The sequence below is a fragment of the Brassica oleracea genome, chromosome C9 (assembly GCF_000695525.1).
Source record: "Brassica oleracea var. oleracea cultivar TO1000 chromosome C9, BOL, whole genome shotgun sequence".
NCBI lineage: Eukaryota > Viridiplantae > Streptophyta > Magnoliopsida > Brassicales > Brassicaceae > Brassica > Brassica oleracea.
In genome coordinates, this window is record NC_027756.1 from 4,182,717 (window position 1) to 4,200,009 (window position 17,293).

The 17,293-nt window shown below is 32.6% G+C and overlaps 2 protein-coding genes across 2 annotated transcripts; one reads left to right on the forward strand and one right to left on the reverse strand.

Annotated features, from left to right (window-relative positions):
* The first annotated feature begins 10,396 nt into the window (after nucleotides 1-10,396).
* LOC106319295 (high mobility group B protein 7-like) lies at nucleotides 10,397-12,126 on the forward strand. Its single transcript, XM_013757583.1, has 8 exons — nucleotides 10,397-10,641; nucleotides 10,748-10,830; nucleotides 10,906-10,957; nucleotides 11,033-11,158; nucleotides 11,235-11,289; nucleotides 11,466-11,510; nucleotides 11,601-11,684; nucleotides 11,776-12,126. Exons 1-8 carry the CDS (start codon nucleotides 10,493-10,495, stop codon nucleotides 11,902-11,904), a joined length of 723 nt encoding a protein of 240 aa, XP_013613037.1. The 5' UTR covers nucleotides 10,397-10,492; the 3' UTR covers nucleotides 11,905-12,126.
* Nucleotides 12,127-12,142: 16 nt separating this feature from the next.
* LOC106319294 (LRR receptor-like serine/threonine-protein kinase FLS2) lies at nucleotides 12,143-14,307 on the reverse strand. Its single transcript, XM_013757582.1, has one exon. The coding sequence runs from the start codon at nucleotides 14,090-14,092 to the stop codon at nucleotides 12,341-12,343; it is 1,752 nt and encodes a 583-aa protein (XP_013613036.1). The 5' UTR covers nucleotides 14,093-14,307; the 3' UTR covers nucleotides 12,143-12,340.
* Between the last annotated feature and the right edge of the window lie 2,986 nt (nucleotides 14,308-17,293).

A 17,293-nucleotide genomic window follows, 5' to 3' on the forward strand; every position in this document is an offset into this window, starting at 1 on the left:
TCCCACTGTTTTTAGCCTACTTTTTCTTGTACCTTAGTGATAAGCCTAATCTATTGCTGAGGATTGTTGTTTCTTCGTCGGTTAGCCGGAAGCCTTGTTCCGGTGCCCAGTTATGGGTTGTGTTTCTATTATTAATATTAATCATAAAAAAAAAAGTTATGAAGATAAGCAGAAGCATGAAAGATGTTGAGCGGTCTTCCTTGTGGAATCAGTCCGCACAATCTATTGGCCCTGAAACTCACATGTTTCATCGCCTTGATGTTCAACAAGCTATCCAGGATTCTTCATGTAAGTGCATTGATCGAGAGGTCTAGCCAGTTGAGCTGCTCGAGTGGCCTAAACCCTGAGGTATGACTCCTGTAATGTGATTCCTTGAGATGTCTAGTCTCACAAGTTCAAAAAGGTTTGATATTGAACTTGGAATCTGTCCACCGATCTTGTTGTTCCCTATGTTGAGTACTTTCACGTTCAAGCACTCTGAGAAATCAGGGATCCTCCCTGAGATTTGGTTGTTGCTGAGATGAGCCTCTTCCAAGAACCAGCTTGTCTTGCTGTTTAACAGGCTTGAAAGAGAACCAGTCACTAGATTCGAACTTAGATCAACGGAAGAGACTCCTTCTGGCAACTTGAGCTTTGAGAGATCAAACCTAAGCTGGTTCTTTGAGAGCTTCACTCTCTGAAGACTGGTCAAATTAGCTATAAAAGCTGAAACATCACCTGTGAGAAAGTTGTCAGACAAGGAAGAGATTCAAAATCCATCTCAGGTTTTGCATTTTGGGAAGATGGTTTTGATTAGTTTAACACAAAAATTGTTAAAGAGAAGGTTTGTTTCTCAGACAAACAAGAGTCAACTTTGACTTGTAATGGTATAAAGGTGAATATATATATATAAAGTTGGTTTTTTCCCTTCTTATGACATGTGGAATGAGGGTTTGTTGACATGTGTCTTCATGTCTTCATGTTTTCTTTTTTGTATTTTAAATCCTTCTTCATTTAAATTATTACAATTTACTCCATAAATTTCTAATTGTGTACTATCTAATCCTTCTCGCACTTATTGGTCCGAAATAAATAAAATAATATAAATATATTTTAAATTTTAAATTTATTAATAACTAAAAATACACAAACTTTCACCATTTTATTATTTTTTTACTAATTTTTCTTATTTTATTTACAAATTATATATTTATTTCACTATTAATATCATAAGATAATCAAACTAAGAAATAACTGAAAACTCAGAAATCTGATCTATAACAAATACCATATAATCTCACATGTGAAGAATCCAAAGAAAAACAAGAGAAAGAAGTGAGTCTTTTTTCGGTGATGGTGAGAAGCACCGCACACCAGAAAGGTAACGAACTACATAGACGGTGACGGTTCAAGTCAAAATATGGGAAGAGGACAAAAAATATCTTAAAATTTTTAATTTTCAAAAATATGAAAAAAATATAATACAATTTTGACGTTAAAACCGTTAATCTTAGAATTAATCAACAAATGCGTAGATGTAAAGTTATTGAAATCCAATATTCTTTTACGTTAGAGGTTCACTTCACTATTAACAAGTACTGTACACACAATAACACATTATTCAAAAAAACAAACACAAAATATATTAACTTATCACCTACTACTACATAACACATTAAAAACACCAAATAATGCTTTTAAAAAATAAAAACGACAACATAATTACATTATCCAAAAAATCATGTTCTTAGCAATAATAAAACAATATTCTGCGCGGACTCCCCCTAGTAAATAAATAAAATACTGTTTTAGTATTGTTCCTTCACTTAGACAGGAAGCTGCAAAAAAGATGTTTTAATTTTTACTTTAATCAAAGAAAAAACTCTGAGAATTGATGGGATCTGGAAAAATATATCAAGCTTACTTACATGGAGAGATTAAATATGTTTATGTTGTGAGGCTTTACTGTGATAGACACACCCACCTACACATGATTCAAACACTATCCATTGATTATCTATATATTTTGTTCATAACCATGTCTTAATGATAGTGATAAAACCCAATACATAAAGATTCTTTTTGTTCGTGACAAAAAAAATTCTTTTTGTCTGAAAAGAGAAACTAATAAAAGATAACCAGGTGACTGTAGTTTAAATTTCTTGTTATAAATGATACTTGAAATAATTAAAATTATCATTCACTATATTTTTTAGCTTTTAATTTTAGTCAATATCATTTCTAAGTACTAATGTCCACGATATACCACTTTCACTACAAACTACAAAGTTTATTTTGTAATGACAATAACACAACTCCCAATCCCATCAATTATGTGGTCACCAGAGGCAGCTTTTCATACATCAATAGAAATGCTAGAAAGTAAATAATAATAATTCAACTGTAAATAATCCAATAACAACTTGGTACATTATTGATAATCTTTTATTTGTTATCATTATCTGATACATCACTTGATTACTTTTTGAGCATCAATGTTATTGTAGTCATTAAGAATTGTAAACTATTTGTGTACTATCTCTTGATTGTCATAACATATTTTATAATCTGTTAAAAATGTATGAAAAAATTCTTCTATTTTAACTTTTTCTTTTAATTGTATTAAATTTGTTACTATATATATATCTGTGATCAGTCATTACTAAAATTTAATCAGTAGTTATATATAGCGTTTCATATTACTTTTAAGAATTGTTATATAATCATCATCATCAGTCAAATTCGTCATGGTGAGAATAAATATGGTTATGACGATCGTAAATATAAGCAAATTCTGAACCACAAATGTGCACAACCCTAACACGAGTTCGAACAATTTCATAAGAGAAATTGAAAACAACCCCAACAACACCTTCTTGAGGCATATCATCTACAAAACTTTCGGAATACCTCCTCCACAAGGAATCTATCCTCTTCATTCTCCACAAGGACTTGCCCCTCCAACTCCTGTGGTTTAATCTCAAAATACCTTCACCCAATGGAGTGGTATTTGGCGAGAGTGGGTAGTGAGCAAGCACGACGCTCGATCCAGCAGATAAGGTCAGAGGGGAAAGTTCCTAGAGGAAAGTTGGCGAATGGGTTGAGATCTGGTTCAGACTCTTCAGGTTCAACAGGATCATTGAGATCTGGTTTAGGCTCTTTAGGCTCAAGAGGATTGTTGAGATCTAGTTGAGCCTCATGTTCATCTTCAGGTTCAAGAAGTAGGACGAGGAAAGGGGGATAGTGTGGGAGATGGCAGATTTGGATTTGTAACAAGGGAACGGGAAATCGAAGGGTGATAAGCTCGGAAAATGACATCTGGAGAGGGGAGCGGAGAAGCAGGTGCGGCGGGGAAAGGAGACAGAGATCCAGATGCAGCAGGAACGAGATGCTTGAGGTCGCCACGACCTATCTTTAGCTTCAAACCCCAAAAACCCAAACCACAATTTTTTTCTTAAGAACTTCATTGTTAATTGAAAATAGTATTGTCAATTTTTTAGATTTTGAATTGTTATATACTTTGAGACATTTGAAATATGCATCCCAAGTCCTCAAATTATTTTTAAAAAATTACACAGATATATTCCCATAAATTTGTAAAAAATATTTTTATTGAAATCTTTAATATATCTTCTACAGCCCCAAAAATCTCATAATCGGCCATGAAACTACTTTTAGATATCTTTTTAGATAAAGAAAATATATTTTTCTTGATTGTCCTATGTTTGTTTCTATTAACCCATCTAACAAACTCAAGCTTATCCACTCCAAGATTTGATCTCATCCCATCTAAGTTGCGAAGATGGTAAGTAAATAAATACCAACAATAGAAGATTTTTTATAGTTTCAAGATATGTGTTGTGTATATGGATAATCATAAAATACATCAAAAATAAAGGTCTAACATAAATTTTTATTGGGAAATTAGGTGAAATAACCCCAAAAAAATAACTCATTATCTAACTAAATTCACACACTCTCTCCTCTTTTTTTTTCCTCTTTCTCTCTACCCTCTCGCTTACAAAACTAATTCCTCTTTTTCTTGGTTATTTCACAAATAAACCCATTCTTGTTTAGTTTTTTTTATGTAACTTTTTTGGAATGAAAAAGTACACATAATTCAATTATCATTACTTCATTCATGTTCGTTATTTCATCCGCATAAACACTTCTAGGTTGAGATTATGTATGTCAATCTTATATTTATAACAAAGTTTTTAAACATAACATATATTCATGTTTATAACAATTTTTTAAAAATATAACATATTTTCATGTTGCATATAAAAAAATAACATATTTTCATGTTCATTACTTCATTCGCGTAAACACTTCTACGTTGAGAACTTGAGATTATGTATGTCAATCTTATGTTTATAACATAATTTTTAAAACATAACATATATTCATGTTCATTACTTCATTCGCGTAAACACTTCTACGTTGAGAACTTAAGATTAAGTACGCCAATCTTATATTTATAACAAAAAATTTGAAACATAACATATGAAAAACATTATTGAAGAACATAAAATATATGAAGAATATTAAGACCACCCGGTTTATGAAAAACATTATTAGCAATCAGAAAGTTGTTTGCCGTATAGGAGGCAATAGCTTGAAAACAGTCCAACCGGATATCCACCATAAAGTTTGATATTGCTGAGCATAAGGGTTAGACAATCAGTGCTCTCGTCGTTGATGTAATTTCTGTAAGGACATGCAAATTCCTTGAAGGCATCACAACATTCTATGTGTTGGAAATGGGGACCTTTGCATCGGCTTGTTATGATCGTGTAGTTCATAAACTGAAAGTTCATTGGACATGAAACTTTTTCGGTGGTCCGAAGGAGGTTTCTTGATGAATACACGGTGTAAATACCATCTGAGATGAAAACTGAAATCAGAAGAAACAAGTGAAGAGAACTAGAGAGGAGTTTGAGCTTCATGATTCTCTGTGGTTGAAGAAGTGTTAAGAGACCCTCTGATATATAAAGATACTTGTGAGTGTGTGAACATACCCAAACCAAATTCGTATGGGCCAAAGATAGGCCTATCTATCAAACTCCAGCTTATCCACTCTATTTTTTATTCATCCCATCTAAACTTGTGAAGATGGTTTGTAAATAAATACCAACAACAAAAGATTTGTTTCCAAACATGAATATGGATAATCAAAAAATATATCTATCATAAAAAAAAAATCAGAGGTCAATATCAACAACATTTTTTTCTCCAATAGTTTTGGGTACTAATGCCCACAATGTATTCAACAGAATTACCTAGTGCATGTGTAATAGCGTTTTTAATCAATGTTCAAAAAACTAAAGATTGTAATTTGTCCACCTTGAGAGCAATGAGAGAGGACTACAGTTTTCTTATATTATATTCTGCCTATTATCATAAATTTTTTAAAAATAATATAACTGAATGTATTTAAAAATTGGTAATTGATGCGTCATTTTAGTGAATTATTTGAATATTCAGGTTTGTATCATCAATATAAACTTGGTTATAATAATCAATAGTCATTGACGCCATGAACAACAATAGTTCCACGACCTGTGTGCTTGGCAAATTTGGAACAAAAAATGTGCACAACCGTGGCATGAGTTTGAACAATTTCATATGGAAAATTGAACACAAAACCAACAACACCTTGAAGCATATCATATACAAAACAAAATAAAACAAATAATCAACAGACAGACAAAACACCAGATTAATATGTTAATAAAATTGTGATTTTGGAATACTTGGTCCTAGTGGACGCATATCTGGCGAAACAATGTAGTAAGCAAAAGCAACTCTAGATCCATGGGAAGCTTCCAAGAGCTTAGTTTGTAGAAGGAGAAAGAAAAACAGGAAGGGGAGAAGTCACGAGAGCATCCAGATTAGGAAATGGCAAGCGAGCAAAGGAACATGACAGTACAAATTTTAATATTTCAATAACTTATGGAAAACATTATTGAAGAACATAAAATATATGAAGAATATTAGGACCACCCGGTTTATGAAAAACATTATTAGCAATCGAAAAGTTGTTTGCCGTATAGGAGGCAATAGCTTGAAAACAGTCCAACCGGGTATCCACCATAAAGTTTGATATTGTTGAGCATAAGGGTTAAACAATCAGTGCTTTCGTCGTTAATGTAATTTATGTAAAGACATGCAAATTCCTTGAAGGCATCACAACATTCTATGTGTTGGAAATGGGGACATTTGCATCGGCTTGTTATGATCGTGTAGTTCATAAACTGAAAGTTCATTGGACATGAAACTTTTTTCGGTGGTCCGAAGGAGGTTTCTTGATGAATACACGGTGTAAATACCATCTGAGATGAAAACTGAAATCAGAAGAAACAAGTGAAGAGAACTAGAGAGGAGTTTAAGCTTCATGATTCTCTTTGGTTGAAAAAGTGCTGTTGTCAAAAAAAAAAAGTGTTAAGAGACCCTCTGATATATAAAGATACTTGTGAGTTATGAACATACCCAAACCAAATTCGTATGGGCCAAAGATGATCCTATCTATCAAACTCCAGCTTATCCACTCTATTTTTGATTCATCTCATATAAACTTGTGAAGATGGTTTGTAAATAAATACCAACAACAAAAGATTTGTTTCCAAACATGAATATGGATAATCAAAAAATATATCTATCATAAAAAAAAAATCAGAGGTCAATATCAACAACATTTTTTTCTCCAATAGTTTTGGGTACTAATGCCCACAATGTATTCAACAGAATTACCTAGTGCATGTGTAATAGCGTTTTTAATCAATGTTCAAAAAACTAAAGATTGTAATTTGTCCACCTTGAGAGCAATGAGAGAGGACTACAATTTTCTTATATTATATTCTGCCTATTATCATAAATTTTTTAAAAATAATATAACTGAATGTATTTAAAAATTGGTAATTGATGCGTCATTTTAGTGAATCGTTTGAATATTCAGGTTTGTATCATCAATATAAACTTGGTTATAATAACCAATAGTCATCACCGCCATGAACAACAATAGTTCCACGACCTGTGTGTTTGGCAAATTTGGAACCAAAAATGTGCACAACCGTGGCATGAGTTTGAATAATTTTATATGGAAAATTGAACACAAAACCAACAACACCTTGAAGCATATCATATACAAAACAAAATAAAACAAATAATCAACAGACAGACAAAACACCAGATTAATATGTTAATAAAATTGTGATTTTGGAATACTTGGTCCTAGTGGACGCATATCTGGCGAAACACTATAGTAAGCAAAAGCAACTCTAGATCCATGGAAAGCTTCCAAGAGCTTGGTTTGTAGAAGGAGCAAGATCAACAGGAAGGGGAAAAGGCACGAGAGCATCCAGATTAGGAGATGGCAAGTGAGCAAAGGAACATGACAGTACAAATTTTAATATTTCAATAACATGTGGAAAACATTATTGAAGAACATAAAATATATGAAGAATATTAGGACCACCCGGTTTATGAAAAACATTATTAGCAATCGGAAAGTTGTTTGCCGTATAGGAGGCAATAGCTTGAAAACAGTCCAACCGGGTATCCACCATAAAGTTTGATATTGCTGAGCATAAGGGTTAGACAATCAGTGCGCTCGTCGTTAATTTAATTTATGTAAAGACATGCAAATTCCTTGAAGGCGTCACAACATTCTATGTGTTGAAAATGGGGACCTTTGCATCGGCTTGTTATGATCGTGTAGTTCATAAACTGAAAGTTCATTGGACATGAAACTTTTTCGGTGGTCCGAAGGAGGTTTCTTGATGAATACACGGTGTAAATACCATCTGAGATGAAAACTGAAATCAGAAGAAACAAATGAAGAGAACTGACCTTTGCATCGGCTTGTTATGATCGTGTAGTTCATAAACTGAAAGTTCATTGGACATGAAACTTTTTCGGTGGTCCGAAGGAGGTTTCTTGATGAATACACGGTGTAAATACCATCTGAGATGAAAACTGAAATCAGAAGAAACAAATGAAGAGAACTAGAGAAGAGTTTGAGCTTCATGATTCTCTTTGGTTGAAAAAGTGTTAAGAGACCCTCTGATATATAAAGATACTTGTGAGTGTGTGAATATACCCAAACCAAATTCGTATGGGCCAAAGATGAGCCTATCTATCAAACTCCAGCTTATCCACTCTATTTTTGATTCATCCCATCTAAACTTGTGAAGATGGTTTGTAAATAAATACCAACAACAAAAGATTTGTTTCCAAACATGAATATGGATAATCAAAAAATATATCTATCATAAAAAAAAAGTCAGAGGTCAATATCAACAACATTTTTTCTCCATTAGTTTTGGGTACTAATGCCAACATTGTATTCAACAGAATTATCTAGTGCATGTGTAATAGCGTTTTTAATCAATGTTCAAAAACTAAGGATTGTAATTTGTCCACCTTGAGAGCAATTAGAGAGGACTGCAATTTTCTTATATTATATTATGCCTATTATCATAATTTTTTTAAAAATAATATAACTGAATGTATTTAAAAATTGGTAATTGATGCGTCATTTTAGTGAATCATTTGAATATTCAGGTTTGTATCATCAATATAAACTTGGTTATAATAACCAATAATAATCACCACCATGAACAACAATAGTTTCACGATCTGTGTGCTTGGCAAATTTGAAACCAAAAATGTGTGCACAACCGTGGCATGAGTTTGAACAATTTCATATGGAAAATTGAACACAAAACCAACAACAACTTGAAGCATATCATATACGAAACAAAATCAAAAAAATAATCAACAGACAGACAAAACACCAGATTAATATTTTAATAAAATTGTGATTTTGGAATACTTGGTCCTAGTGTACGCATATCTGGCGAAACACTATAGTAAGCAAAAACAATTCTAGATCCATGGGAAGCTTTCAAGAGCTTAGTTTGTAGAAGGAGCAAGATCAAGGAGAAGTTTATATTAGATCTATCTATTCCATCAAATGATGAACTTTAATCTGATTTATTAGTAATCCTTTTAACTGAAAAAAAAATTGGAAAAAGAGAATAGTTTAATAATTTGAAGTTTAGTTAAACAATTCTTATAGTCAGCGATATCTATCACTAATCATGTAAAACAAATAGTATAATCTTTATAAATTAATAATGTTGGGACATTGAAATTTTATTAATTTATAAAGATATTAATTTATAGATATATAGTGAAGTTTCACAAATTCCCAAATATTTCTTTTATTTGAATCAGAAGTTTTCTGCAAATGTATATTCTTTTATGTTTTCTTTTTATTTGAATTTATTTTTTCTTACATTTACATAATTTCATGTTTTACGTAATGCTCATGTTTTCTCATTTAAATTTTCTTTTTGTTGCTTTAGGAGAATTATTGTATATACCATTATATATGTTAAAAGTAAATTGACATTCATGAACTTGAGGTTGTGATTAATAATCTTGGCTATCACAATAGAATGGATGTTAATACCCTACTCGATTATCCCGGTGAAAATGATACATGCTTAGAATTTCAAAGTTTAGATGAAATTGTGGCTAGTGTTCTTAATGTTGATGATGAACCAGAAGATGATGATGTGGAAACAGTTACACGTAAGGAAGCAATTGCCGCTTCTAAAACTCGTCACAATTTTTGGATGTAGTTCGAGAAGACAACACCACGAGTTCTTGATGCAATAAGAAAAATCAGAGATGAGCTCCAAAAATATTTTGATTTTAAGAAGAAACATGCAATAGTAGACTCATATTTTAGTAGACTATCTTAGATATATGCATAAGTTCTTATATATTATTTATTAATTTATGATATTTTTGAGACAATAAATTTACACGAGAGTTTTAAAAATATTATTATCTTATTATTTTACCGATTTGTGTCATATTTTATATTGGTCCAAGTTGGGACTGACAAAATTTATTAATTTATAAAAATTATTAATTTATTGAGTATTAATTTATAGAGGTTATACCGTATATAAAACTGAAAATCTGGTTGTTAAAAAAAAAGGTGAAAATAAACACCAATTTATAGTTTGAGAAACTGAAATGAGGCAGGTAACAATAATCATGCTCTTATATACAGTCTATATATTGGGCTGGACCATTATTGTTTTGAGTCGATTGGTCAAGAAGACCAATTTAAGGTTACTATCGGCCATACCCAAAATATCTAGCTATTAAATGAAATGGGCCCTTACAGCCCAACAATTTTACCCCCAAAAGCCCTAATTAAAACAAAGTAAAAGACACAGCACAACAAAATAAATAGCAGCAGAAGCGAATCCAAACCGTTTATTTTCCTCGCTTGCGCCGCACCAACGGTGGATTAGATCGCCAGCTCATAGATCCGTGTCACACAAAACAATAATTGTGTTGGCGGGAAAAACGAGTCTCGTTTCCCTCTCTAAATCACTTCTCCCTCATCGAAGCGAATATTCTCCGGCGAGGAAATTATCGCAACAGAGTTTTTTATTTCTCTCGTCTACCGATCGTCGAAACGAAAGAGATGGCCGGTGGTGGTGGTGGTGGATCGTCGAAATCAAACGCAGCGAAGCAGAGGAAGAGAGTGGAAGCTGAAACGAAAGATGAATCCACCGCGAAAAACAACAGCAATACCTTGCTACGTGCTAAAGATGGCAGCGCTTTTGCTCGATGGTACTAATTTACTTTTGGTTCCGATCTAAGATTTGACTTGGATACTTCTTAGGGTTTGATTTGGGGGTTTCTCATATGGTTTGTGATTTTTTAAACGATTTTTCAGTGAAGGATGTAACAAGAACGTAGCTGTTGCGCTTATAAGTATGCACAATTGCAGCCTCGACGCTAAAATTCGAGTCAATCTCGGTAAATCCATATCTCTGTTTGAGTGTTCATAATAGTGACTGAGTTGTGATTAGTTTATCTCTTTACTTTTCTCAGAAGCTCAAGTTGTTGAGATGCAAGCTGAGGCTAAGAAGAAACCTGTAGAGAGGTAATAACACTCGTTAGACTTACTTCTTATTCTATGTGTGATATTGAGTTCCTTGTAATGTTTTGGATTCTTCAGGAAGAAGTCTACATCTGATGAACCTAAGGCAAAGAGAGTCAGGAAGGCCAAGGATGAGAAGAATAAGAAGAGCTCATCTACCTCTAACAAGCTCAAGCGTCCTCTTACTGCCTTCTTCATTTTCATGTAATCTTCGTGCTTTACGCAATTGTTTTGGTTTTGTTAGGGGTGGTGATGCTGACATTGTCTTTCGATTTTGCAGGAATGATTTCCGCAAAACTTTCAAAGAAGAGAATCCTTCTTCTAACGTTAAGGATGTAAGCTGTAACTGAGTTTCTTTCTATTTGATCGTATGTCGTAGCCAAGTTTGTTACTTTACATGATTAATTGATTAGTGTGCTATTGTTTATGATGATTAGTAGACTATGGTTTCTCTATGATATGCTAGTGTTTATGAAGATTTAATAGACTGTGCTTTTTATATTGGTCGTAGGTTGCAAAGCAGGGTGGTGAGAAGTGGAAGTCTTTGACTGAGGAAGTGAGTTGCTCTGTTCTTTGTTTCTTCCCTTAGTTTACCGGTGATTTGCTTATTGTGGTCTAACTCTGGTTGTGTTATTTGATCATTTAGGAAAAGAAAGTTTATTTGGATAAGGCTGCTGAACTTAAGGCAGAGTATAACAAGTCACTGGAGAGCAACGATGCTGATGAGGAAGTATGTGTTTCGTTTATTAATTGTTTGTCTTTTTTTTTTCTCATTATACAATGGAGTCTTGAGTCCTAAAATGATATGGTGACTTTTTCAGGAAGAGGATGAGGAGAAGCAATCAGATGATGATGCTGAAGAGAAACAAGCTGATGATGCCGATGAGAAACAGGCTGAGGAGAATGAAGGTAAAGAAGAAGCAGAAGATGAGATTTTGGATGACTACTAGATATCTTAATCTTTCGTTGGGTATGATCTCATCGAAATGGACTTAGCTTTTTATCGTGTCGGTACATTGTATATTTTAAACCTTAGTTTCCGTTAAACTAGTTATCTGAAGGTAGCTGTGAGCAAGGGAAGTTTTTGTAGTTCACAGAATGGTAATCCTTTTTGTTTTTGAACGATGTAGAATCGGAAGTTATCTCTTGGTTTAGAATCAGTGTTTTAGTCAGTTTGTGTTCCGCTTGTTGAATCAAAGTGATAATATTTTATTTAGATGGAAACAGAAGTATACAAGCAGAGATTAAACAATAGAATAGTAAGAAAACGAGTAAAAAGACAAATAGAAGATATCATCTATTTTCTCAAGAATTACATAAAAGTGATAGGATTAAGATCAATCAAGTCAGCGTTTGGACTGGCCACCTTAAAATGTGTGTTTGTTTTCACTTCGTTGTCTTCCTGCAAGGTGGTAACGGCTTGCCACACAAGCAAAGGTTATGAAGATAAGCAGCTGCAGGGAAGATGTTGAGCGGTCTTCCTTGTGGAATCAGTCCGCACAACCTGTTGGCCCTGAAACTCACGTGTTTCATCGCCTTGATGTTCAACAAGCTATCCGGGATTCTCCCCGTAAGTGCATTGATCGAGAGGTCTAGCCAGTTCAGCTGCATAAGCTGGCCTAAACCCTGAGGTATGACTCCTGAAACGTGATTCCTTGAGATGTCTAATCTCACAAGCTCAACAAGGTTTGATATTGAACTTGGGATTTGTCCACTGATCTTGTTGCTCCCTATGTTGAGTACTTTCAGGTTCAAGCTCTCTGTGAAATCAGGGATCCTCCCTGAGATTTGATTGTTGCTGAGATGAACCTCTTCCAAGAAGCGACTTGTCTTGTCGTTTAACAGGCTTGAAAGCGAGCCAGTCACTAGATTCGAACTTAGATCAACGGAAGAGACTCCTTCTGGCAACTTGAGCTTTGAGAGATCAAACCTGAGCTGGTTCTTTGAGAGCTTCACTTTCTGTAGACTAGTCATATTAGCTAGAAAAGCCGAAACATCACCTGTGAGGAAGTTGTCAGACAAGTCTAGCGAAGTCACGTCGTGTGGTCTTGTTAGCTTCGGAAAGGCTCCTCTCAGTTTGCAACCAGCTAAGTTAATCTCCGTGAGTCGCTTCTCTTTAATCCAGCTTGGAACTGCTCCAAGATTAAGGTTGTTGTAGGAAAGATCAACGGACAGCAAAGAAGGAAAACCTCTGATTCCTACAACAGGCAGAGGATCAGAGAAATGGTTTCTTGAGAGATTGAGAGACCAGAGACTCTGAAGTCTTGTAATGGATGCTGGTATGTGACCGTTGAACTTGTTGCTGCTCAAGTCAAGGCTAGAGAGAGACTTCAAGTTGCTGATTCGGTCAGAGATTGGTCCGGATAGATCATTCCGCTCCAGCGACATGTCCTGAAGCTTCCCCAAAGTGTAAACAGAAACCGGTAGTCCCCCGGAGAATCTGTTGCTGGAGAGATCAAGAGTTGTTAGATTCCGAAACTGGCCTATGAAGTTTGGTATCGGTCCAGATAACGAATTGAAGCTGAGGTCAAGAGTCTGAAGCTTGACAAGGTTCTTGAACGTCACTGGGATTGGACCAGAGAGAGAGTTTCGAGCCAACATCATTACAGAGAGGCTTCTCAAGCTTCCTAAACTTGCTGGGACAACACCTGAGAAGCGGTTTCCAGCCAATGAAAGAATCTCCAAGAACGGAAGATGGCCTAAACAAGAAGGAACGTTCCCTTTGAGAGAGTTATCATCGAGGACAAGCTGAGTAAGACTAGTTAGCTTAGAGAAGGTGTTGGGGATCGAGCCAGCGATGAACTTGGTTCCAGAAATGAACAAAACCTGGAGAGATCCGAGGTTCCCTAGAGCAGGTGATAACGTGCCTATCATGTAGAGTGTAGGTTCGTTCAAGGAGTTTCTCAACACCAAGTTTGTGACTTTCCCGGTGGATGGATTGCATTGAACACCTTCCCATTCACCGTTGCAACAGTCTTTACCGACCCATGAAGACAGAACTCCAGTTGTGTCTTTGGTGATGCTTGATTTGAAAGCTAGTAGTGCTGCTCTGTCTTGGCTTGTGCAGATTGCTTGTGATGATGTGTGAACAAAAGAAGAAACAAGTAAGAGATTCAAAACCCATCTCAGGTTTTGCATTTTGGGAAATGGGTTTGATTAGTTTAGCACAAGAATGGTTAAAAATAAGATCTTTTTTTTCTCAGACAAAGGAACCTGACAGGAGTTAACTTTGACTTGTAAGGGTATAAAGGTGAATAAATAAAAAGACTGTTTTATTATTGTTGCTTCACTTGGACAGGAAGCTGCAAAAAGATATTTTCCTTTTTACTTTAATCAAAGAAAAAACTCTGACAATTTGTGGGATCTGGAACAAATAATCAACCTTTATTTATAGAAGTAGTGAAAAAAGAGAATAATTTTATTTTTGAAATTTTATACAAAAGGCCATGAAGAGATTCACATGGAGAATTGTGACCGTTGGATGAATCACGAGTATCCCTATTGTATTTCCGAACGTTGGAGCGCAAAACAGTTTGAATATTGTTTACACTATTAGCATTCTTCTTCACCTCTGGGATGTTTTAGCTCTCAAGAGACATCACTAAATAAGTTCATGTGATATCGACCACTATTTGTCTTATAATAAAGTTAAACAATACAGTAGAAATTTTCAAAACAAGTTGTTAAGTCAGGGTTAAATTATTAAATGTGTTTCTGCTCGTTATGCTTTACTGTGTAGTAAGTGTTTGTCTGTAATACAAGCACATGATTCAAACAACAAGTATTTGTTCTATGCATTTTGTTCATAACCTTGTCTTAATGATACTGATAAAATCCAATACATAAGTATTTTTTTTGTCTGAAAAGAGAAACTAATACCAGGTGACTATAGTTTGAATTTCTTGTTATAATGTTGGTTGAAATAATTAAATCCATAAAGTAAACGAACATCCACTAACATAACATTTTTTGGTAGAAACTACAAAGTTTATTTTTGTAAATGACAATAACACAACTCCCAATCCCAACAATTATGTGGTCACAGGAGGGAGCTTTTCAAACACCAATAGAAATGCTAGAAAGTATATAAATAATGATAATTCAACTGTAAAAAAATGCAATAACAACTTGGTACATTACTGATAATCTTTTAATTGTTATCATTATCCAATACATCACATGATTACTTTAGTCTACTTTTCATATTTTATCTCTTGAAAGTATGAAAGTAGAAATGCCAGAAAGTATAAATAATGATAATTCAAAGTTAGTTTAGTCTACTTTTCATATTTTATCTCTTGATTTTCATTAGCATATTTTATAGTTTGATTGTACTTTTTAAAATAATAATTTTCAAATATGAAAAGTTCTTTTATTTTAATTTTATTAAACATATGATATGAGTATATATCCGTGATTAGTCGTTACTACTTTAATCATTTGGTATATATAATGTCTCATATTGCTTTTAATAGATATTATACACTCACCGTCATCATCAATTTCGTCATGGTGAAAATAAATATTGTTCTGAAGATCGCGAATCCCCTATATATTAAAAGAGAAGCATTACAACATTTTAGGTAGTCATGTGTCATCACCACAATGAGTCTTAGAATTCTTAGAGAATTAGGTCGGTCCATCTAAATATATAATAAGCTTTTTATTAAATTAACAATAAATTCATTATTAATGTTTTTCATTCTTTCCTTAAATAAAAATTACGGAATTGCCTAATGTAGCTAAAGTATATATGAAAATTAATGATTTTGATAATAAAGATTTGATAAAAATTAGTGTATTCTTTATCATATTTGTTTAATTTGAAATTAATAAAATAAATTAAACAATTACATTAACCATATAATAAAATTTTAGATTTTTCTGTATATGTTATAATTTGATTTTTTCTAAACGACTATAAATTACTAAAACTGTTAAAAATCTCACATTCAGATATTTGTGATATACGATTTAAATTTTTTGTTATGATAAAATACAAATAATTACAATTTTTTTGTTATGATAAGTGTAAAAGATATATATATATATATATATATATATATATATATATATATTAAAATTAAACTATATACCATACAAAATATATAAATATTTTAATTTTGAAATTTACTTTGAAGAAATATTTTTGGTAAAAGCTATTGACAAATATTGACAACTAAATATTTAAATTTTAAACTTAGCCTTGAATTTTTTAATAATTTATAAATTACTAAAACTATTAATCACACAATGAAAATTTTGTTATCTGTGATTTAAAGTTTTTGTTATAAAAATTTACAAAAAAATATAAATGAGTGGAAAGCTTCATTTAATATATATATATATGTTAATTTCATTTAAATTTAATTATATACCATATACCATATAAAATAGAAAAAGTGATTGTTTGGATTAATAAAATTTATTTCTGTGGACACATCAATTTAGTTATATATGTAATAGTTACTGACTTTTTAATTATTTAATATATATTTATTATTTTATAAATATGTAAAAGAACATATAACATATAAAAATAGTATATATAATGTTCGTTCCGCGCAAGGCGCGTGTCTTAACCTAGTCTATAGTCTATAGAATATAAACAAAATGTTGAACTTTATTTGCCGTTATTCGCTGTAAGGCTTTTGGAGTTCATAGTGTTTCTAGTTTTCTTTCCATCGAGTGTATTCCAAAAGCGTCAATTACGGCTTTGATGTAAGAACGGTCCATCCATGTAGGACATAACCATGCATCCCCTATATATTAATTGAGAAACATTTGAAAAATTAGAACCTTAATTTTGTATTAATTAAAAAAAATCTAAATCCTAGGTGTCACTCTAAATGCCTTCTAAATTCCATTTCAAAGAATTATATAGCATCTAATATAAAGTATAGTTTAATCTAATGGTGTCACATTATTCCATAATTATATAACACTAGATAACATTATATTAACCTAAAATATAGGAAGTGTGTATTCTTTCCTTAAATAAAAGCTACAGAATTACCTAATATGATTTACATATATATGACAATTAATGATTATGAATAATAAAGATTTGATAACAATTTTACATCCTTCTTCATTTTTGTTTAAATTTATAATTAAAAAAAATTAAACAATCACATTAACCATATAATAAAAAAAATTAGATTTTTTCTTATATGTTATATTTTGAATTTCTTAAAATGACTTTAAATTACAAAAATGAGAAAATCTTATATGTTATATATATTTTTTTTAAAACGACTTTAAAATACAAAAATGAGGACACCTTATATGTTATATTTTTCTTATATGTTAGAATTTTCTTATATGTTATATTTTGAA

Coding starts and splice junctions, on each gene's coding strand:
- LOC106319295 (XM_013757583.1), top strand. CDS start 10,493: ATGGCCGGTGGTGGTGGTGGTGGATCGTCGAAATCAAACGCAGCGAAG. Junction 10,642..10,747: donor GGCAGCGCTTTTGCTCGATG/GTACTAATTTAC, acceptor ACGATTTTTCAG/TGAAGGATGTAACAAGAACG. Junction 11,290..11,465: donor CTTCTTCTAACGTTAAGGAT/GTAAGCTGTAAC, acceptor TATTGGTCGTAG/GTTGCAAAGCAGGGTGGTGA.
- LOC106319294 (XM_013757582.1), bottom strand. CDS start 14,092: ATGCAAAACCTGAGATGGGTTTTGAATCTCTTACTTGTTTCTTCTTTT.